Source organism: Polypterus senegalus, chromosome 10 (assembly GCF_016835505.1).
Source record: "Polypterus senegalus isolate Bchr_013 chromosome 10, ASM1683550v1, whole genome shotgun sequence".
NCBI classification, from domain to species: Eukaryota; Metazoa; Chordata; class Cladistia; order Polypteriformes; family Polypteridae; genus Polypterus; species Polypterus senegalus.
Genome location: NC_053163.1, coordinates 161,146,401 through 161,170,269, shown reverse-complemented (window position 1 = coordinate 161,170,269; position 23,869 = coordinate 161,146,401). Strand labels below are relative to the sequence as shown.

The following is a 23,869-nucleotide window of genomic DNA, read 5'->3' as shown; positions in this document are numbered from 1 at the left end:
GCACCCAATCCTGGACCAAGTGCCAACTCATCACCGGGCACACTCATTCAATCACATGGACTCAGGTTAAAGCTGCCAGTATATGTAAGATGTGATCTCTAGGTGGCACACAGATCTTCTACCCCAGGACCCACGACAAAGCATTTTATCACTTTGGTGTTTTCTTATAGAAAGCAATGCTTTCCAGTTTTTTCAATCATTTCTTGACATCCATCTCTCTCAACAAACAACTGAAGGTGGGCACACATTGGTGTGCAAGACAAATTCTGAAGTGGATTAAATGAATACATTTCTAATCCCCTCTAATGTGCCCCATGTTTGGCTGCATGACAGACAGGCGGCCATCACATCACAAGGGCTTTCACCCTGAATTACATGCCTAGGACTAGTGGCCTTGAGCTGGACCTCCTAACAGGTGCCCACCGGAGAGTGGCACACTGGAGCTGTGGGCTCAAAAACTCCAAATGAGTGTCCTTGACTGAGGGCGGCCACTGGTTATTCGTGTCCCAGTCATCTGTCTTTGTCCCTTGCGGCGTGATAGCCTGTGAGTGTCACGGAACTTGTGATCAGCTCTTGGGAGGAAATGACAGCAGGTGACAATACTACAAGATAAAGGGGGAAACACTGCAAAGTAAGTGAGCATTAAAAAGGGGAAAGGCCATGTCACTATTCTAGATGTGCTCTCTGTGGGGTACAGAGTGACCCCTACAAGTTGATGGGACAGTGAAGTCCCAAGAAGAAAACAACTTTAATGTGCCTGATGCCACCTTTATTCTGGGAATTTTTTGCTCCTATGTGCTTTTGAGTTTTTTGGATGAACCCACTTTTTTGTGTTAGGCCGACTCCCTACTCACATAACAGGAATTTAGGGTACACAGCGCCCCCCAGTATCTGCATCGCATGTCTACAGAGACTGTGATTAAATTATATAGCACACAAGTGACGCCTCATCTGGAGGACTGGATAAAGTTTTGGTGTCCACGTTAGGAAACGACAAAGGAGCGCAAGAGAAAGTCCGGAGAGGAGCAAATGGGCTGATTCAGGACCGTGGAGAGCAACAGACGAGCAAAGATTGAAGGAGCAGAACCCTTAAAGTATGTGAGGAGATGAAGAGGGTGGATCTAAAGAAGGTTAACAGTTTCTTAGGTTATATAGTGCCTTGATGAGAACAAGACAATGGGGGTTACACTCACGTTTTATTAAACACTAGTGTAACCCCTGTGTGCAGCTTAGGTGTTCAAAAAAGACAAAGCAGCACCAGAGAAAGTCCACAGCTCGAGCAGATTGCTGTATCTGTGTACCGATGACCTCTGTATGTCTCTACCTATGTGGTCTTCTTATATAGTGCCTTTCAAGGCAGTTCCACTCACCAATCCTGACACCAGACGTTGATTTGCATGCGTAGGTCAGCATGGCAGTGAAGACCCCCAGACTTGTCCCCCTTTTGTAGAATATGAGCGCACTTACTTTAGGTGGCGGGGTGTACCACTTTCAGTGTTAACCTGTAGAGGGTCACACTGCCCACTTGGCCCCTCGCTCAGATGCACAGCCCCACTTGTGTTGGACACCCTGCTTGATGCTCGATTCTTATGCAGTCCCTCTACGCTCAGCTGTGTTTCTGCCCACCTTAATAAAGTCAATTCGGAGGGCCCATTTTTGTGTATTTGGCCACAACTCCGTTGGCTTGCCGGCTTCATGGCCCATTTGGACATGCCGGTTGAACGAAGCCACCTGCCACCCAACCCCTTTCCACCACTGTTCTTCCCGAGATGCGCGTGGTTTGAGTGTGTTAGGAAATTCCAAAGCAGCACCACAGAAAGTCCACAGAAGAGCGACTAGGCTGATTCAGGACCATGGAGAGCAACTTCAAGAGCAAGTAGGTCGATTCAGCGTCATGGAGAGCATCCAGTCTGATTCAGGACCATGGAGAGCCAGCAAGGAGCAAAGATTGGAAGAGCTGAACCTTCTAAATTGAAGAAATGGAGATTAAGTGGTGGCAGCAATCAGCCCATCTGAGGATTATCCCGTTGGTCATGTTGGTCGGAAGTCATGAAAGCTCAGGATGAAGTGCCAGCCAGTGATTCTGGAGGCAGATGTGCAGGTCTACTGCTGAAGTCCATCTGCTGCTCCACTTGTGAGAAAGATGGCCGTGCGAGTTCTGAGGAGAGGTGTCACTGATGAAAAGCACCACCGTGTCCAAAGATCACCACTTTCTCTAAAGTTTAGCTGGCCATTAAACTTTGATCAACACCCCATCGCTTATTCTTACCTGGCATTTCAATTTGGGTTCGTCGTTCATGTTTTGCCTATCAAACATTTCCATAAACGGTGGCTTCAGCCCAGCACTTTCAGCAATGGCCACAGGCTGTGAGACTCATCCTGTGCCCAGAAGGGCAGGTCAGTGAAAGGTGCCCCCTGTTGGCAGAGTGTAGATGTGACCTGGCACTTTTCTTAAGCTTACTGTATAACAGAGCAGCTTGATTTGCTTGATTTGCCAGTGATGCTCGGTACATAAACCCTGAAGGGTGCCCAATAATCTGAGGCTTTCTTCATGGTGTGGGCACTGAGAGGGCAGTGCAGAGTGACTCCTTGATGCCATCTAGCAGCTCATGGGAGTGCAACAGGTTATTCTATTCCATTCTGGCCCAACGACTCATTCATTGAAGGGTCCCCTTCACAGCTTCATGGAATTTAGAGCCCCCTAATGACCTTTCCTTGCCCATACTGATGTGATATCTTTTCACCCTGGATCTGCTTATGCTGTGCCATATAATGAAATGTGGTGGCACTTGGATCATGGCTGCCTTTCTTTGGAAGTACCTGGAGAAAACTGGCATGGTCAGAGGAGTCTACACAGACTGCATTTTAAATGTGAATCCATGTCAACTACTGAGGCACTGTGCTACTCTTTAGAGAAAATGTGTGGTGCCAACTGAAGATTTAAGGTGGCACAGCCTTTCCACTGGCATGTCATAGATGCCATACCATACCAAGCCATTTTCAAAGCCCGCTTAATCCAGAGGTGGGTTGTGGGGAGCTGGAGTTCATTCCTGCAAGCATTAGGGCAAGGCAGGGACAATCCCAGGATGGGGTGCCACACTCGCACACACACACAGACACACTTCGACTAACAAAGTGTTGCCAATCCACCTGACCTGGCAGTGTTGTGAATATGTTTTTGCCCAAGGCTCTGGTTTTCTCAGTTTTTGTATCCTTTAACCAGTGAATTTGGTGAAAATTGTACCCTGTGCCACCCTGCAGAGGGAGGCAGGATGTTTCTTTTAATGCAGACATTAGAGACCAAGTGAAGGTCACTATATGGCGCGTCTGTTTCTAAATTCAGACTCAGACTTTCATGCATTTAAATGAGGATTATTTTCCAGTTATCTACACAGCCGACTGGACGCTTTAAGAAGAAGAAATGAAAAATTAGAAAGCCCAAAAGTGAGGAAAGCATAGCGGCTGAGTCTTGGTGTCGTTTGCACCGACCATCGACCCCTCGCTTTGGACCCCCCGATCATCAGAGCTTAAAGGGACGCTAATCTGTAAATGGATGGGTTTGAACGCGAGATCACTGGGTCTGTCGATATCAAAAGGGCTGTGCGGGCAAAGACAAGGTGACCAGTGCGACGCCCCCACGGCACAAAACCCCTGTGTGTCGCACGATAAATCCTCCAAATTACAGTCAGGGCATCAGGTGTCTGAGCAGAGCGCCCCCCATTGTCCAGCCTGTCTACTTTTACAAACTCAATTGGTTGCTTGTCACAAAGGCGCTTCAGCTCTTTCTTTCTTTCTTTCTTTCTTTCTTTCTTTCTTTCTTTCTTTCTTTCTTTCCGCGGTGGCTTTCTACAGATAGAAACTGAGAAGTGTGACAACACTGTGATTAGAAATGTCTCGGTGTGAGACACACGACGAGCAGCACTGCACAGCCTCTGAAGAAGGCGGCCATCCATCGTACATCTTGGGACAACATTAAGACACGCTAGGCTGGACTTTCATTCTTCACCTGTAGTAAGCCACAGCTTTCGAAGCTAAATGTCGAAATCGATTTCCAGCTGCCGTCTGCTCTCACTTGTATTAATTAAAGATGTCTCGTGTTTCAGCTTCCATAGCCTAAAAAAGTTCATCAGTTATGACAGGAAACCGCCGCGTATTTCAGTCCTTTCAACATGCGTGCCGCGTATGCCAACCGCTGACTGTGACAGCCATCATGACATCTCTCGGGACGCTTTTACAAACAGGAGGCAAATTACAAACAGAGATGACTATCGCCCTCTACAGGGACTATGGCGTCTTATATTAAAATAATGAGCTGTGCTACTCCTCTACGATTTGGTGAAATCTAACACATCAACAAAAACCTCAGCCTTAACGTTTACAATCTACTGGAACGTATTTTGTAATGTATGTAGGAATAAAATGCATTGCATTTGTCAACAGATGGCACATCACAGACATTTGTGGTAATAAAATTAATGGCATTTGTCATTCCAACAGATGGCACACCACAAGCATTCGTGGTAATAAAATGCACTAGATTTCTCATTCCAACAGATACTGCTTTTACGAATCCCATACCAAATGACATATAACAGAGACATATGCAATGCATTTGCCATTCCAACAGATGGCACATAAGAGACATTTGTAGCAATAAAATGCACTGTATTTGTCAATCCAACAGACACTGCTTTTATGATTTACATACCAAATGACATATAACAGAGACATATGCAATGGATCTGTCATTCCAACAGGTGACACATCACAAAAATGACTACTAATAATAAAATTAATGGCATTTTGTCATTCCAACAAATGGCACACCACAAGCATTTGTGGTAATAAAATGCACTAGATTTCTCATTCCAACAGATACTGCTTTTACAAATCCCACACCAAATGACATATAACAGAGTCGTATGCAATGCATTTGCCATTCCAACAGATGGCACATAAGAGACATTTGTAGTAATAAAATGCATTACATTTTTAGCAAGTTGTTTTCCAGACATGTGTCCTCCGCCTCAAGGATTACATCTGCTCCCTTAAAGACTTGGTGGAAAGAAAAGTGTGGGGAGGTTTGATTTGAAATAGCGGGTTGACAATTGCAGAACGTTGAGGAGTCCATTTGATTACTGGAACATCCATCAGCACGACTCCAAGAGCTTTCTGAAAACTCGTCCCAACTGTGCTGTGTGGACAGGCTGTCTGTTCTGCTTTGTGTTTCCTGTTTCTGTGCTGATATCAAGTCAGCATCACGTCTGTTGTGCTCATCTGATTTTTCTTGATGTCTTATGGATGGAGTTATGAAGATAAAATCTCATCAGCGTTGCTCTTTCAGAGCTCATTGTGTCCCATGACTTGCTGCCAGGGGGGCTGCAGGCAGTTGTACTCTCTACTTTATGGGCCTTCATAATGACCTGGCAATCCCCTGGTACCAGAAGTGCAATGGGGTCTTCAATAAATGTACCCGCATTCCCTTTTCCAGATGAGTCAGAGTTGGGAGAGGAGATAGGCAACACTCATCTAGGATGAGTAGCGAAGAAGAAGAAGAAGAAGAAGAAGAAGAAGAAGAAGGAGAAGAAGAGGAATTGTGTTAAATAATTGTTTGCTTTTTGAACCTGGGACTGTGTCAGTGCATCAGTTTGTGGGCGCCCACTCTTGGTCACAACTCAAATAGGCCCTGGCATTCAAGGAACAATGAATTAGTAATAAGGGGCCTAAAGTGTGCCAAGAAGACACTCGCCACACCCTCACACGGCCACCACCTCCCAGCTGGACTGCTGACATGAGGTGCGTTGGCCGCATGAATTCCTGTTTTGCTGAAGGTGCCCACCTTCTATGTGTCTCAGCAGAAATCGAGATCCATCAGACCAGGCCTTCAACTTCCACTGCAGGCCTCAGCTTTCTGTGCTTCACTGACATGAGTGGAGCCCGCCGTGGTCTTGTGCTGTTGTAGCCCACCCACTTCAAGGTGGGACGTGTTGTCTGCTTATTGCAGTTGGTGATCTGAATTACTGGGGTCTTTCTGTCTGGTCTTCTTCTCTGCCCTCTCTCATCGTCCACACAGCTGTCATTGCTTTTTGCACCAATCTGGGTAAACTCCCGAGGTTGTCATCCATGAATGTTCCAGGAGACCAGCAGCTCCAGAAATACTCAGACCAGCCCACCTGGCACCAATAACCACAACACATCTGAAGTCCCCACCCTGTTGTTTGATGTGAACGTGAACTGAAGCTCCTGACCCAGATCTGCAGGACTGGATGTATTGTGCTGCTGCCACGTGATTGGCCGATCAAATGACTGGCACAGCTAAGCCGGGGTTCAGGTGGTCCTAACGTCCCCTCCCTGTGTGTATATAAGCTACAGCTTATAATAAAACCTTTCCCTCACAGTGTCGGAACCTCATTTTTCCACAGCCCTGGTAGCTTTTTAACATTTTTCTTCTCAAGTTCTCCCAAAGATTCCTCGCTCCATCTTTTCTCCCAAAGTAAATCCCTAATATTTTATTTTTTTCTTCTCTAATATTAACTCCATCTTCCCAATTACATTTCATTAAAATTTCAGTCTTGTTAACATTTAATTTAGACCCTAAGGCGCCACAATGTTTTACCACTTGCTTTAAAATCGGCCTCTTTGAAAATGCGTTGTCACGTGTTATAGTCACATTGTGCTCGTTGGTGACAGTCTCGGCTCAGTGCCCTCGTTTTCCTTTTCTTTGCTGCTTTTCTCCTGCACAAACTGACAGGCCAAGAGTGGACAAACCAACGTCCCTCCTCGTTCAGAGATGTCCACTTCGGCTTACTGTGTCTTCAGAGCAGATCAAGTTTATGTGAAACTCCCAAAGCCTTTCCCAAATCTGCCATTTCCTGTCCTCGGTTTAATCCAATGGCTCTCTCAGGAGTGTCACATCGTCCCCAGTCTTGTGTCCCGAGACTGCCTGGGTGTCACTCTCTCCACTGGTGCTCTCCTGCTTCTCTCTCACTCTATCTGCCAATACCTGACTCCGTATTTTATAATCTGTGTGCAGTAAAGTGATTGGCCTCCAGTTTCTAACTGCCTTTGTATCTCCTTTCTTAAGGCTGAAGGTTTCAATTCCCTTCTTCCGTATTTCTCGACTTGTGTAATTTCTAATCACTTCTTTTAAACTTTCTAGAAGTTTAAAAGAAAAAACTCCAAATGCAGACCACCAGTTCCTGTGTGTTGTGAACTAACAGCCTCAAAGCACGTAAGTCTAAAAAGAATTTCCAAGAATGCCCACTAGAGGGGGAAATCCCATCCAAAATCCCAGCTAGACACAGATAAGGTGTCTTGAGAATTTTTATACAGTACATTTTTGTAATATCTTCTAATATAATGAGGCCCCAAGGATTACAAAGGCAAAGGGATTTGCCAAAAACTTGAAGGCAATCCAGCGCAACCCGAGTCCTGGTACGGTAATCTAAAAAACAACGTGAGAAACAAGAGCATGAAGTCCAAAAAATAGAAAAAATTAAAAATACGCAGAGGAAACACAAAAACACAAGACCTCACCAGCTCCATAGCACATTCATGATGGACCACCAGGAACTGGGGGAGACCCTCTGGATTTATAGAGCTAGTTTGTGGCAGCATTTGGCAGGCGGCCTCTTCTCTTTGCGAACTACCCACCCATCATTAACTACAGGAACACCAACACTAGTAAATGGCCGGTTCGGCGTCCCGCCCAGGATGAAGGGGGAGCCCTTACCCAGCCAGAATGCCATAATGGAAGGATGGACTAAATGGGGGCAATACCCAGTCAGGATGCCTTATCATCGCTGTCCTGGGTGGGATGCCCAAAGAGTACAAGAACTGGCAGGAGAGCACAGCTGGGAGCAGTTCATCCTCCACTCTAACAGGTGGCACTGTCCTTCATTTAGAGTCCCAGTTTAGACACCCGCAGGGCTGCATGGGAGCTGGAGTTTGGGGGAGCAGCCACGTAGGGACCCCTGGTGGATGATATGGGATAGTGCGGGGGGAGGATCTCCCTGGCTGTCTCAATAACTAGCTATGGCACATCAATGGGACTACTTCAGGGTCCTCAGTAAAAGAGACCACACTGGGAAAGGAGACGGGCAGCACTCGACTGGAGGAGTAGCAGTGTGGTGGGCAGAGTGGGGGACAACGCTCATTTATTTGTACATACGAGGTATTTGTAATCAAACCCACCCAAACACACACACACCCCCTTTATTAGAATTGTGTGTTCGTGTTTGGGGTTCACTGGCGCCCCCTAACCTTCACATGGCTCAACAAAGAACAACACGGGACATAAAGCAGGACATTGGACCCCAGTCAGGGAGGACCCTAAGCTGAGATGTCCCACTGGGGATTGATTTGTCACCCCAGCCGGCACCCCGTTTCTTTAATGTTCTCATTCTCTTTGATTTCACATTTCACTTAAAACACACAAATCTAAAGTCAAATTCGGTTTTCCTCCTTCCTTTGTCTTCATTAACACAATGGAGATTGAAATGAAATGATTTAAAATTAGGAAAAAAAAATCATAAGAACATTTTCAAAGAGGGGCGGCACGGTGGCGCAGTGTGTAGCACTGCTGCCTCGCAGTTAGGAGACCCTTAAGGGTTCGCTTCCCAGGTCCTCCCTGTGTGGAGTTTGCATGTTCTCCCCGTGTCTGCCTGGGTTTCCTCCCACAGTCCAAAGACATGCAGGTCAGGTGAATTGGTGATTCTAAATTGTCCCCTAGTGTGTGTGCTTGGTGTGTGGGCGTGTGCCCGGCGGTGGGCTGGCGCCCTGCCCGGGGTTTGTTTCCTGCCTTGCTTCCTGTGTTGGCTGGGATTGGCTCCAGCAGACCCCCGTGACCCCGTAGTTAGGATATAGTGGGTTGGATAATGGATGGATGGATGTATTTTCAAAGAGATGAGACCCTTTAGTACGCGGCTGTCCTCGACTCTCTATGTCGTGTATTCAAACTCTTTAGAGACTGGCGTCACTTGGTCACCACGTTGTCATTGCCTTGTCACTAATGGGTAACAGGCTCCTCAGCTCCCATATGACATGTTCAATGGAGTTGATCCTTATGGGGTCCTTTCTTTTTTATTAGTGGGGTTGAGAACTAAGCCATTTCAGGAGGCTGGTCCTGGACTGTTAGAGTCCCCCTGTGGTAGACCCCCTGTGCCCACCGCAGTTGACTGGAGTGGAGGACACGCTTGTCTGTCTGTTCCACGGTGAGGCCGACGTGTTTGGATTTCTGCCGCGTCCTCAGCACCATCCAGCCATCCCTGTTGAGGGGTCACCTCAGATCTGTGCAGGTGGGTGAGCCTGTGGTGACCTGATGATGGACTGCCTGTCAGGCGGACCACCAGCTTGTGAGGGTCCAGGACTGTGTGAGCAACACAAGGAGCAGAACTGCCTGCTTTACTCTTCACCCTGCACACCTTTGACTAGATATATAACAGCAGGTCAGGTCACTTGTAGGAACTCTCAGAGGATTCTGCACTTATGGGGTCCATTGATAAGGGGGGGCAGTGGGACAGGGGAGAGGAGGCAGGGGGAGAACTTTGAGAATTGTCTGCAACTCATCATCAACAAAACCAAAAGATCTGCTTATTCACTTTCTCCGCACCAAAGATCCACGACTCAGGGAGTAGATGTTGAGGTGGTCCGCTCCTATGGGTACTTGGGGTCCACATCAGTAACAGGTTGGTCAGGTCTCAGAAAAACAAAGGAACTACATGAGAAATAGGAGAGAAAGGCCTCCTTCCTTAGGAGACTGTGATCCTTTAATGTGGACAGTGAAATCCTTCACATCTTCTACACCTCTGCGGTGGTCAGTGCTGTGTGCTGGGATGATGACGTCACTTCAAGAGAGGACCACCCATTTAACAAACTGATTAAGAGGGGTAGGCTTAGCTATGGGACTCATTCTGGACCCCACTGGAGGTTATAGAGGAGGAGCCGATGAAGACAAATCTGAGAGCCGCGATGGCCAATGCTGCATGTCCCCTCTGTGGCTTTGTCATTGGGGGTGACAGACAGTAAACCTCCAGCTTTGTAGCTTATCGTGTCTGCTGCTCTCCCCCGTTGTGTTTAAGAGCCCCCAGAGTTGTGATTTTTGAGGGTCCTTTCCCACCTTTAACTTTGGTCACCTTTACATTTACAAACGGGGACCCCCAAAAGAAGTAAAAAAAAAGCTGCTTCTTGGTATTTACTGTGATATTTCCTGAGGTGAGAAAGGCTGATGTTAAATTCATCTCTAGGTATATAAAATACGTCTGTCTGTCTGTCCACTTTTCACGACAGAGCTACTTTGCGGATTCAGATCGGGTTTTTTTCCTATAATTTGCTTGAACAATTCCGGTTGATTTTGCAATTTCTCTCATCGCGCTGAGTATCAGAGTTCGCTTGTGGTTCCAATTTATTCACACGAATCTGAGAGAGAGGCTGCAGGCCGAGGGGAGGGGGGAGCGTGATGTCAGGAGTGGGCGGGGCCCTCCTCATGGTCCTCTTTCACTACAATGTGGGCGGAGCCATGGGGGATGGCTAGTTAAGTATAACGTCTTGTCTTCATTTCCTATTAGCTGTTTTTTTTATTTTACTGGGCTTGTGAGGGTCCTGATAAAAAAAATAAAAACAAAATCAGTGCCTTTAATGACCTCTTGGGGGTCTGTCTGCAGAGAGAGTGTCGACCTCATTGAGAGGATTAGTCACCTCGACAGTGACATTCAGGTGATTCTGGAGACTCTTCCTATGAAGTCAATAGACGGATTGGGAGAGCATGGGGGGTCATGAGGTCACTGAGGGGTGTGTGGCACAAAAGGACGAAGGTCCAGGTCTTTAAAGTCCTGGTGCTTCCTGTTTGCGAGACACGGACGCTGTCCAGTGACCTGAGATGAAGACTGGACTCCTTCATGTGTCTGTTCAGAGGGTCCTTGGGTCCCACTGGTGTGACTTTGTGTTGCCCACAGTGTCCCAAATGAAGCACATGACCTGCATGGTGAGGGCGCATCAGTTGCGGCACTACGGCCATGTGGTGCGATTACCCGAGGGTGACCCTCATTGTTGAGGACCCAAACAGCTGGACCAGGCCAAGGGGACGCCCAAGTAACATTGGGCTGCGGCAGATCGAGGGTCATTTCTGGAGGGTGGGACTGGACCACCTGTCTATCTGGGGGGTTGCTAACCTGGGGTCCTGAGCTGTTTTGTCATGTGGTGTACCAGTGCAGGCTCCCTGACCTCACCTACTATTTTATCCCCTGCAGTCGCTTTACTTTTTTACCTGCAAAGGTAATTCCTAAATTCTCGATTACTCCTTTCCCAGGTTTAACACCGAGGTCTCCTGCGTTTCTCAAATCTGCGTCAAGTAAGTGAACAGAAGAGAAGCAACATCCTCACATTGTAAGGAGAGTAACCCAATGGGCATACTGCTGTTTTACAGTGACGGTGACAGTACAATTGTCCTCTTATCATGCGGTCCCAAAAGTCATAAACATATAAATTGAATTGAGGCCCCCAAAATAAAACGAGTCGCCTTCTGACATACACAGCAAACTGCTGGAGATGATCTACCAGTCCATAGTACCAGTGCATTGTTAATAATAATAATAATAATAATAATAATAACACATTTTATTTATATAGCGCCTTTCCCCAGCTCAAGGCGCTATATTGTTCTATGCTGGGGTCTCCTTGAGAAGTAACTTGAGTTCAAATGACTGAACAAACTTATCAGGGAAGCCGACGCCATCCCAGGGCTAAGCCTGGACACACCCGGAGCTGCTGTAGAATAAGAGGACGGTGGCAGAATTGGATGCCAACCTGAAAAATGCCCCCTAGGAGGCACAATCTGGAAGCACTTTTAACCAGGGGCTCATCCCACCACAGTGTGCTATAAAATCCCTTCTGGGGGGTCTTTACTGGCCGCTGCTATCAGGCCCTTCAATGCTTCTGCCCGATGCCCCTGACTAAACACTTGAATCTGCAGTTTCTGCACAATATACATTGATTGATTGATTGATTGATTGATTGATTGATTGGTGGTCCTACGACTCTCTGTATTTGATTTTCATGTTCGGCTGCTCTGTGCTTCTAAATGTAATCACAAATGTAGTGACCTTGAAGGGTGATATTTACTTTTTACTAAAACATTTACCCAGAATTCCTATTTCCTGTATTCTCTCCACTGTATTCAAATAATGCAATTTCGCCATCCAATCAAAGCACAGTGTCACAGACTTTTTTTCCAAGTCGAGACCAACTATGACAGGTGGCCAAAGGAGTGTCACAGATCAAGTCACAGACGGTGACGAGCACCAGCAGACGGGATTGGCGGAGTTCTAAGGCAGGTTGTGACGTAAGCCCATCTGAGAGATGCGTTGGCCGTTGGCGCCGCGGTGAGAGCCGAGATTTGCGGTCCTGTTGCTGTGTTTAGCATTTCATTTAATTTGGTGGTTTTTGTTATGCCAGTCTGAGGATTATTACTATGATGTTTGTTGTCATGACTGCTTTGTCACTTATGGTGCAGCCTATAGATGCTTTGTGCCCCCCACCCCCAATCCATTTCATGTTTATGATGAGTTGGCGCTGCCAGCCCTCCCATTAAGTGGAGCGTTTTTTTCATCCTTCTGCCCTTCTTCCTCTTCCTCCCACCCTGGAGACACATGAAGGTGCCAAGAGGAGTAGCCAGGGTGTCACCTTTAGCTCTGACCCTGATGACCACTAGTTGAGGTTTTCTGGGTGGTCTCCTAAAGTGGCTGATATTGCTGAGGCAGAGGTGAAGCAGAAGGAGTGCTTTGTGTTGTCCCCTTTTGGTTTCCATGGCCGCACATTAGAACTGGTGTCCAGTAAGTCCATGTGTGGCCCCAGGGCTCTGTAATGTTCTGATTGTCACTTGTTCCTTGTCCTTGTGTCCCCCCCTTGTGACTTGTGACAATCCTCCATTATTCTCTTGTTTCTGTCCACAGAACCCGTTCCACCTGCAGATGCTGACCCGCAGCCCACCGAGGTCGCTGGCCGAGTTGCTGCTGAGCGTCCTTCACCGAAGTTCCTGGCAGGAGGCCACGGCCGTGCTGTGCCAAGGCTGGCAAGATCTGGACATTCTAGAGCTCCTCAGCACCCACGAACACGACTGCCCATTGCTGCTGCGAGCGGTCATTGACATGACCGCCTGGGGTCCTGAGCAGAGCGAGGACATGGAGGGCTATTTGAGTGACCACTTCAAGTCGCTGCCTCCTTCCACGGCACTGTTGCTGGGCACAGACCCTCAGTGCATCTCTAACGTCCTCCTGACCGCCCAGAAGCTCGGCCTGACCTTGCCCGCGGTCCACTGGGTGGTGGCATACCCTTTGAACCCTGAGGCCCTGCACACCATCGGCCTGCCTTATGGGCTGCTGGCCTACGGGGAGGTGAACCTCAAGCCCCTGCACTTCTACATTCAAGACGCCATCGAACTGCTGGCCCGGGCCATCTCTGTGGCAGTTGAGCATCAGCCCGAGCTGGCCCTCCTTCAGACGGTGGTCAACTGCTACGAGAAGAGGAGGTACGACAGGAGCCTGACGTCTGGGAGGTATCTGTCCAGGTAACGTCGGCCCACCCATTGGGTCTGCTTGGGATCTAAAGACCTGTGCCTGGGGTTAGTTACGAATGACTAGGGGGGCATAAGTGTGTGTGTGAGTGAGTGTGTCCTGTGGTGGACTGGCACCCCATCTGGGGACATGTCCTGTACTGAGTAAACTGGAGCAGACAATGACAACATAGTCCTGGACACTAGGGGGCGCCATATAAGCCAGTTATACAAACGTCTGGTGCTGTCAGAGATGCCATCCCATAAACTCTGTCACTGGCACAGCCCACATTTCCATATCACAGTTGGGGGTTCACCTGAGTGAATCTCAAGTTGACCTCACTGACTACACTGGACCACGTCATACAGCTCAGTGCCAACTTGAACCCCAAGTCGATTTCGATTTCTGAAATGGCACCCCTGGCACCTCATGTAGGGTCAAACACAAGGAAACCAAACTGACTGCATTAGGACACATTATGTACCTCTTGTTGCCATTCCACAGTTGGCATTGATCCACATGAACCCAGTAATGACCTAAGTGACCACTTTTAGTGCCACTTCATACCTGGGGTGGGCCCAAACGCACCCCAGATTTATTTTGATAGCTGGCGCAGCCCACACCACCACTTCATAGCTGAACCCCCAGCTGACTTCAGTAACCACTTCAGCCACAGGAGCCTTTCGTTGCCCACCATGGATGCCTGCAGTTGGTGATGCCACTCGTCACTCCACCCAATTTGTGCAAGGTCAATCCTGGAACTTTTTGACTGTCACCCTGGCAGTGCTGGCACAGTCACCATCTAGGTTCATGTGTCAGTGGCACTGTGCTCACCACCCTGACATCATCCTGACCTCAGCTCAGCTCCACCATCTTCATCTCATTCTGATGCCCACATTGCCACATCATGGTAAGTTGGCACAAATGGCATCACTTGAAATCCTAGAAGTTGATCTTTATTTCACCACCATCACATCAGTCCTGCTGAGATCTTCTAAGTGTGAGGATCACCACAATGATGTTCACCTCCCTGGGTGCCAATGTAACCTCATCATTAATTTCCTGTTGAAGGAGTCACAATGTGCAGATCACAGCACAATCAAACCTCCAGATGTCATCTGGACCATCCATCTCCTCATCTTCTTGGTGAGGCCACAGCAGCACTGCCCAGACACCCTCAACACTCAAAAGTCCTGAAGGTGGCATCACCTTCATCACCAGCATCGTCACCAGGGTCTACCCAGCATGCATTTCATTGGCAGGACCACCAAACCTGCACCTTCTTCAATTCTGATATATCTGCCATTGTCCTGTCATCACCATGTGACCAGTTGGCACCATGGCCATTCCTCACAGTCTGTCCACAATCATGCTGGCCTTTCCTGTCCCTTTGGGCCTTTTCACCATCACAGCCTTACAGGCCCATCCATGCCTGTCATCATGTCACTGGTCATCCTTTGCCATTATGGCCCACTTGAGCAGTGCTGGGCACCCTGAGCATTTCATCCTTAACACTAGAGCTGCCCCCATCACAGCTGGCAGCCTCGCTTCAACGCCATTGTTATGCCAATAAAACAGATGTCTCAGTCAGCTTGGCATCTCATTGACACCATCCCATCAGTGCATCTGATGCCAGTGACAGTCTGCTGGGGTCAGCCTGTCACCTCCATTGATGACTGAGTCTCTCTGCAGTGGCATGGGCACAGAAGAATTTAAGACCAGCATGAGTAGCTCTATGAGCTGGGCACAGGGTAAAACAGAAGGTGAAGAGCACCCAGTGCCAGTCAAGGGCAGCACACACCTGTGGTCAAAGCCATACCTGAAGGCTGAGGTCTTGGAGGGGTGAGACATCAGTACTGCCGTGCCACTCTGCCACCCATTCTCTGTCGCACACTTCCTGGATGAACCCCAATACAGATTACCCGTTACTTTGTGCCCAATGCGGATGGGACTGGCGACGCCTGAAAAAAGTGGAAACATAAATTCAACGCAAATGTGACTGGACATGGACCCCAGCTGCAGTCCCTCCTCTGTGTGTATTCAGGTGGGCTATCTCAGGGGTCCCACCCCCATTGCAAAAGCAGATTCAGCCAGTTGGGCTGGCATCTGCAATACATGTGCTGTGATGTACTGACGCCCCCTGCAAGTTGGACACCTGCAGTGCACTCAATGCCCCCTGGCACCTGCGCAGGAGAGGTACTTAAAGAAAATGGAATTTTTTTTTAAATAAAATATTCAAATTTTTAAAAAAAATCAATGAGCTTGTCAGTGTAGTGAAGCCCTGGCAGCACGCCGGTGCCACGATCGAGGGCAAATTGAGAGGAGATGGCAGCAAAACAGCCAGTTAGGAAGACAGATATTTTAGGTTTGAATCTCATAATAGTTGGTAGTTATTGATAGAAAAGAACTAAGAATTGAGTACAAAAATTCAAGTTTTATAAAAACACGTCCATTCAAATAATTAAACTGGACAAATTCCTTTGTTTTACATCGCGCCTTCTAGAATAACTGCCATCGCAACCGCATGACAAAGCTTGGGGTGTTGATGCTTTAGGACTCTGCCCTCTGCTGGCCAGTGATGGAACTTAACACCTCACTGCAGACCAATTCGGAAGGCAGGACAATTCGATTTATTTATTTTTTACTTCTATTTTTATTACTATTATATTTTTGATTTGATGAAAACAAAATATTTTTATAATTTAAAAAAATACAATGTTGAATGAAAGTGTCTGAGCTTCTGCGTTGTATGCAACCATCCAGTGGAAACGTGGAGTTTGGTGTCCTGTTCTACAATTCAGACATTCACAGACAGTCTGAGGACCCCACCAGGCCCTGAGGATGTCTGTCCCCAACCCCGATGCCCTCTGCATGCCTGCAGCCCCCCAGGTCCTCAACTCACCCCCAGGTCCTCCACATGCCTGTAACCTAAAGGGTCTCAATAAAAGCACCAATTATCCTAATTCCCTCAGTATTCCTGAATCCCCATGACCCTCAGCTCTCCCAGCCCACCATACCCTAAGGTCCTCAGGGTGTCTGCACCCCTCAAGAATTTCAGCTGCATCACCTCTACTAGGGCAGCACGGTGGCGCAGTGTGTAGCACTGCTGCCTCGCAGTTAGGAGACTCATCTGGGTTCACTTCCCAGGTCCTCCCTGCATGGTGTTTGCATGTTCTCCCCGTGTCTGCGTGACTTTCCTCCCACAGTCCAAAGACATGCTGGTTAGGTGAACTGGCGATCCTAAATTGTCTGTGGTGTGTGTGTGTGTGCCCTGCAGTGGGCTTGCCCCCTGTGCTGGCTGAGATTGACTCCAGTAGACCCCCGTGACCCTGTGTTTGGATATAGCGGGTTGGAAAATGTCTGACTGACTGACCACCCCAAGAATGCCCCCCAGGGTCCTCGACTCACCTCTAACACCAGTGCCCTCACCCCTACACCCCCTAGCAACTCCAAAGATCTCAAGTTGCCTATATTCTCAAAGCTTCAGAGCCCGCTCACCCTTAAGACCCCCAGGGTGTCTGCACACTTTAAGGCCTTCAGATAGAACCACCCCCACTTCCCACAAACCCACAACACCCTCAGCATTCCTGCACTCCACCAGGTCCTCAGCTCATCCCCACACCAAGGACCTCATTGTGCCTGCAGACCCTCAAACCTCTCATCTCCCCACCAGCCATAAAGCCCTCAGTTCTCCCACCCCATCCCACCACACATTTCTCAGGATGTCTACACCCCCCACCCACACACACACAACAACAAGACCCTTAGCACCCCAGGGGTCCATACTTCAAAGCAGCTTTGGCTAATTCACACCCCCAAGACCCTCAGCCCCCACTAGCTACACAAGCAGCTCGCAGACCTCAGAAGTGCCAAAGTGGTCCGCATGTCCCACTCACATGGCTATCGCTGGCCAATCTCACATTCTGGCACCGACTTTCATCTCCGATTTGTCCTCCCTGCTGTCGTCCTTAAATCCTCATTTTTTTTCTCTTCTTCTTCTTCTTTTTAAGAGGTGACATGAATTTTAATGTCACTTGGCCACCAAACAGCTGCTAATTGGAATTCTTAATCCGTCAGCCAGAACAAAGGCGGCTACAAGGAATCTCATTGACCTCCAGCCCACCACCAGCAGCAAATCACAGCGGCTCATCTGTGCAGCTGGGCAGGTCATCGAACCCGAGGCGACGTCCCATCTGGGCTGCCCGGTAATTGGTTTTGGTGTTAATGAAATCCACTGACGTGACTTCTGAGGGTGCACTGGGGGGGTCCAGACTTCGTGTGTAGCCATCTTTATTTTATAGAGTGCCTTACACAGCAAGCAGAATGGCAAGGTGGCTTTATGAAATGTGCAGGAGGAAAATTTTAACAATAACAGCAACCTGGCACCACACACCTGGCACTGCCCAAATGGTAACAACGGCATGGCAAAGCGGGAGCAGGACCCAATGTGGGAAGACACCATTCAGTGACCATGTTATCCTCTTTCTGAATCCAGGGGGGTCCAACGGGATCCAGCAGTCCACGGCTGTCACCTAACAGACAGGAGGAGGAGACTATGGGGGGAATGTGCCAACTTGAGACTGAGGGCACCGAAGGCGGGCACTGTAGTGTACTGTGGTTTAAGTGCAGGGGGACATTAACACTAAATACAAATCAGACTCTATGATGGTCATTATTGGTAACACTCCACTCCAGCCCTGGCGCCATTGAGATGGGCATTGGCACCACTGTGGGGATGCCCAACACACAAAATCTGGAAAAATGTTTCTTATTTGTGAGGGGATGTTTGGACACTTCACAATCTGCCGCGTTAATGTAATTAATACGATACATATAAAGCGCCATTCACAGTGGGCAAGGTCCCGATAGTGGGTCCGTGCAGCAGTGGTGCCCTTTCAGTGGGGATTTCCCCTGCAGTAGCTTGCTAGTTTGATTAAGTGAAAGACCACCAGGGGGCGCTCCTCCTCCTCCTCCTCCTCCTTGCAAGCTCACCTTGTACACTTTTGACTGACTTTCCAGTCCAGCCGTCATCACACAACAAGGCAGCAGCAGAAACTGAACCAGCAGCTGTGCCAGTCAATGTGGGTAAAGGTAGGCAAAGTGGCACCCCCAGCAGACCAAGCAGGAGCTACCAGGTGGGTTTCCAGGCCTGCCAACTGACCCAAGGGAGGTCCATCCATCCTCCATCAGCACATCTGTCTTTTCACTTTTAACTCCACAAGAGACCCCCCCCTTGCCACACGTCTATGAGTGCACCCCTGTTTGATGATCGAGCCACAGCTGCAGCCCTGAATGTTGGGTGTAATTTCACCTGCTGGGCAACCAAAGATATCCAAACTGCCAAATGCAAGATGAGAAAAAAAAATAAGACCCAGGATTAAATAACAATGAGGGGCTCAAGACAGAGCCGACAATGCCAAGGTGCAGCTGGCTGGTGCCCCCTCTGCCACCCTCTTACTTCATCTGCCCATAGAGGTATGTGAAGCTCTCTTTGGCAAAAGAGTACAACTGCAGCCCACCATACCTATGACATCACTCATGTAACGGCGTGTCAAGACCCACAGAGTCAAGCTGCAGACCTCCATGGAGGTGGTCTCCACTTCACATAATCTGTCAGTGATGTTACGCCAGTATGCCAGCTTAAGGTTAGGAGTGAGGGACAGTCATCTGACTCAAATGACAACTGTCAAGTCAACCAAGTGACTTAGGGGCATTTCGTGACCGACCTTGTGAGCTTTTCTTGATGTTGTGGGTGTTTCATGGCATGGCTGGCATCACAGGTACTGCAGTTAGACCCACCCACATGCCGCCTTGGAGATCCCTATAGAGTCCAGTTTAGTGCTGCCCCCTAGTGTTGTACTGATAAGAGTGAACTGATTGGATTGCAAAAAGAAAGTAAGAAATCGTCAAACTGACCTCAATGCAGATGTGACAGCACATGGACCCCAGTTCCAGTCCCACCTCCGTGTACATTCAGGTGGGCTTTCTTAGGGGTCCACCCTTATTCTAAAAGAACATGCAGCCAGGTGGGCTGGCATCTCCAATACATTTTTGTGATCAAAAGCTTACAGGATAGAAAGGACTAGTGTTTGAAATGAGGTCCCCTAAAGGCCAACTAAGGGATTGAGGCGTCTAAGCCAGTGTGACAGTGCCAGCACTGGGTGGGCATCTGGACTGCTGGGTACAAGATGAAAGAACAAATAAGGCCCGGGTTCAAATAAAGAGAAGAGATCTTAGATATAGCCTGCCAGGCTGAAGGGCTTCAGGCCCCGTGTACCCTCATTCCTCCTCTCACTTGCCAGGTTACTCTTCTATCTACCTGTTGGTTTGAGGCCCATAGCAACCATTTAAAGCCCCCCTTGGAGATCCCTTCAGATTTCTGTTTAGTGCTGCCCCCTAGTGTTGTACTAATAAAAGTGAGTTGATTGCAAATTCATCAAACTGACCTCAATGCAAATGTTACAGCACATGCACCCCAGTTCCAGTCCCACCTCTGTGTGCATTCAGGTGGGCTTTCTCAGGGGTCCACCCTCATTCCAAAGACACATGCTGCCAGGTGGGCTGGCATCTCCAATACATGTGCTGTTTTGTACTGGTGCCCCCTGGCAAAGATTCACCGAGTAGTTTGGTAGGGCATTGGTGGGGTACCAGTTGAGTTCAAGGGGTCTCCACTTAGACTCCATCTAAATTGATAGAGTGTCCCTTTTTAATTATTGTCATTATTGTCACTTGGTTTATTTGATTGGGATGATGCTCTGGTGCAGAAAGATCGGAGTCCTGGACCAGATGGCCAGTGCTGCCCCCTTGTGGCTACATTAACCATAATAAATTTCATTATAATTTCCATAAAGCTGAGCAGCTGCATTCAAAGCCACGAATAGAGTAAAAGAAAACTGTAGTGGACCACTGTCAGAAGAATGGGGGAGCCCCTAATTCCACTCATTCATGCATTTAGCAGCCCTGAAGTTTGAAGGTAATTGCAGCTGTTGGACACCAGAGGGCACAAAGCCTGAAAGTAAGGGCCCCCGTGGGTGAGGCAGCTCTGAATTAAACTACAAATCCCATCAGGCCGTGCTCTCTTAGACTGGGAGCCCATGCTGCAGACATGCAGAAGGCTTCACTGGGAATGTCCTGCACTTTGAACAACCACAGTAATGGCGTCACATCATCACCAGGGTAAACAGGTCGCCCCCTACAGGACACCACGGAGTCCAAGGTTAGGAGGCGATTAGGACCAGGGCTTATGGGGTGGTGTAAATCAGGTGAGCCATCTCAGTGGGACCCACTGAGATACACTCATCGTCCCTGCGCTCCTCCCCCTTTACAGTACGGACACAGAATGGCATGTCACCACAGCTCTGCCACCCCCTCAGCTGCCCCTGTGATTTGTCTTTCTGCAGGTTTCTGGCCAACACCTCCTTCGACGGGATGACCGGACATGTGTCAGTTGCCAACGTCTCCCTGGTGCTGACCACCCACACCTTCCACATCTGGAGCCTACAGCGGGACCCCTTGGGCCAGCCCTCCTGGGTCACAGTGGGCACCTGGCAGTGCGGCCGCCTGGAGATCGAGGAGCAGAGTTTCTGGCAGGGCCGAGGGCCATGGAGACGGTGGGCCGGAGAGGCGGGCTGGAAGGGTGGCCGCTGGGATGGCATCTCCAGAAGCCATCTGCGAGTGGTCACCCTGGTGGAGCACCCATTCGTCTTCACGCGTGAAGTGGATGAGGATGGCAGTTGTCCAGCGGGGCAGTTTTGCCTGGACCCCCGAACCAATGACTCCGAGGTGCTGGACCGCCTGTTCCAGGAGTTGTCTCAGGAGAACAGCACAGCGGTGCCCCCTGCCCTCCGCAAGTGCTGCTACGGGTACTGCATCGACCTGCTAGAGAAGCTGGCCGAGGACTTGCGCTTTGACTTTGACCTCTACATCGTCGGCGACGGCAAGTACGGCGCCTGGAAGAACGGCCGCTGGACAGGACTGGTGGGGGACCTCCTGAGTGGAGCCGCAGACTTGGCAGTCACCAGCTTCAGCATCAACTCGGCCCGCAGCAAAGTCATGGATTTCACCAGCCCCTTCTTCTCTACAAGCCTGGGCATCTTAGTGCGGAGCAAAGACACAGCCGCCCCCATCGGCGCCTTCATGTGGCCATTGCACTGGTCCATGTGGGTGGGCATCTTCATGGCGCTCCACCTCACCGCCCTCTTCCTCACGCTTTATGAGTGGAAGAGCCCATTTGGCATGACGCCTCACGGACGCAACCGCAAAAAGGTCTTCTCGTACTCCTCGGCCCTCAACCTGTGCTACGCCATCTTGTTCGGCCGGACTGTCTCCAGCAAGACCCCCAAATGTTGGACGGGACGCTTCCTCATGAACCTGTGGGCCATTTTCTGCCTTCTGGTCCTCTCCAGCTACACGGCCAACCTGGCCGCCGTCATGGTGGGTGAGAAGACCTTCGAAGAGCTTTCAGGAATTCATGATGCCAAGGTGAGTGAGTGCATTCTTTGTGGTCAAACGGGATAGAAAGGACGGGTGATTGAAACGAGGCCCCCCAGAGGCCGACTGAGTGATTGAGCCAGCCGGGTGCAAGACGAGAGGACAAATAATAAAGAGAAGAGACCCTAAAAGTAGCCGGCTGGGCTGGGGGGCTTCAGGCCCCGTATCCCCTCGCCCCACCTCTTCCTGTTGACCTGAGGCCCTCAGCCACCATTTAAAACCCCCCTTGGAGTTTTCTTCAGATGTCAGTTTAGTGCTGCCCCCTAGTGTTGTACTAATAAAAGTGACTTGACAGCAAAATGGAAGTAAGAATTCATCAAACTGACCTCCGACTGGCAGGGGGGGGCTCTGCCATCACAATAATACAATTTATTTTTGTGCAGCCCGAAATCACACAGGGAGTGCCACGGTGGACTTTGACAGACCCTGTCTGTTATCAGCCCTCCAGGCTCGACCCTCTAAAGAGACACAAACAAAGTCTCACTCGGTCGTGCTATGGGACTGGTGGGGTACTGGCAGGGTGCCAGGCGGGCTTTAGGAGTTCTCTGCTCCAGACGACTGCCATGTGACCTGAATGACAGACCCTTTATATGTTTATGGGGTCATTATGGTCGCCTGCTTTATATGAGTGGGCTGATGAAGCAGTACGTGTTAGAGCAGTGCTGCCACCTTGTGGTTACACTAATTAGACTGAATTAATGAAAATTAACAGCATTCAGTAGGGCGAGTATTACAAGAGGCCAGCGACGAGAAACGCACAAGAAAAGCCGAGAGAGAAGCTGCTCTGCGTATTAAAGGTTCACACTCAGAAAGAGGAGGCACCTGAAATACAAAAGAGCATCCACTAAAAACACAGAAAAAAACGAGCAGGGAAGTTATGGCGGTGAACACGGGGGGGCGCTCTTGAGTCATCCTGTGATCCACTTAAGGAGAAGGAGACCAAAGTCAAAGGGTGGGAGTGCGAAAGCAGGGGGCAAGCGCTGGCATACATTAACCAGCGGTACCCGTAAGGCATTAAGTGCAGAACAGCCCGCCTCAATCACGGGTCTGAAGGTGCTCTAGATGTGTGTGCAGATTCGCCAGGCGGAGATTGTGAGTTCTTGAGATAGCTGAAGGAAACCTGAACTGCCTCGACAAATTGCTGTAAAGAATAAGTCTGCCAAATTTCAACTAAATCAGTCCACTAGGAGACGAGTTGTTTCATGTGGACAGACAGACAGACATGGCTACCACAGTAGGTGCTCCTTATGCATTGTGTGCAAATCTCATAAAAATGGCAACAAATTGAAGGAAATGCAATCAAGTGTCGCTGGTGGTAATTAGTCATGTCGGCGAGAACTTGATAATTGGAGTCTGACTGTTTGCCTGTCTGCCCAACACGACTTACTTCTGTCTGCCCTGGCATTTCTGTCCACAAGTAGACTGCGGCATCGCCCAGAATGCCAGCTGGACACTCAGAGTGGTGCACATTGCAGCCGTTTGATTAGACACCTTCACGTGGCGGCGCCGACTCTTCACGTGTTTTACCCCCACAAAGCTCAGACGGCTTGTAGCTGCACAGTTTACGTTCACTCATGTGACATTTGCGTGTTCTCCTGGTGTTCATGTGGGTTTCTTTCCAATCTGTAAAAGTCAGGTCAATCAGTATAGCGTGGCACGCTTGGGATGGACTGGCACCCCCTACAATGCTCCATGCCACCTGTCCTCGAAGGAGAAGGTGACCGGGCGCTTCAAATGGGCGCATTGAGATGTGTGGTGAAGTGGCGCCACCTACAGGGCTCTGCCATTCTGACGGAAACGCGCTGCCACCTCACTTGCCTCTGCCACATTCA

The 23,869-nt window shown here is 49.2% G+C and overlaps 1 protein-coding gene across 3 annotated transcripts in view; it reads left to right on the top strand.

Moving 5' to 3' along the window:
• grin3bb (glutamate receptor, ionotropic, N-methyl-D-aspartate 3Bb) overlaps window positions 1–23,869 on the top strand; it is a 162,061-nt gene that overhangs the window by 122,669 nt on the left and 15,523 nt on the right. For 2 of the 3 annotated variants that reach the window (XM_039767156.1, XM_039767158.1), the window contains exons 2-3: window positions 12,948–13,561; window positions 20,948–22,028. In XM_039767156.1, the coding sequence (XP_039623090.1) occupies window positions 12,948–13,561; window positions 20,948–22,028 (1,695 nt within the window). The remainder of the gene's footprint in view (window positions 1–12,947; window positions 13,562–20,947; window positions 22,029–23,869) is intronic. The other variant, XM_039767157.1, reaches the window with a different exon arrangement.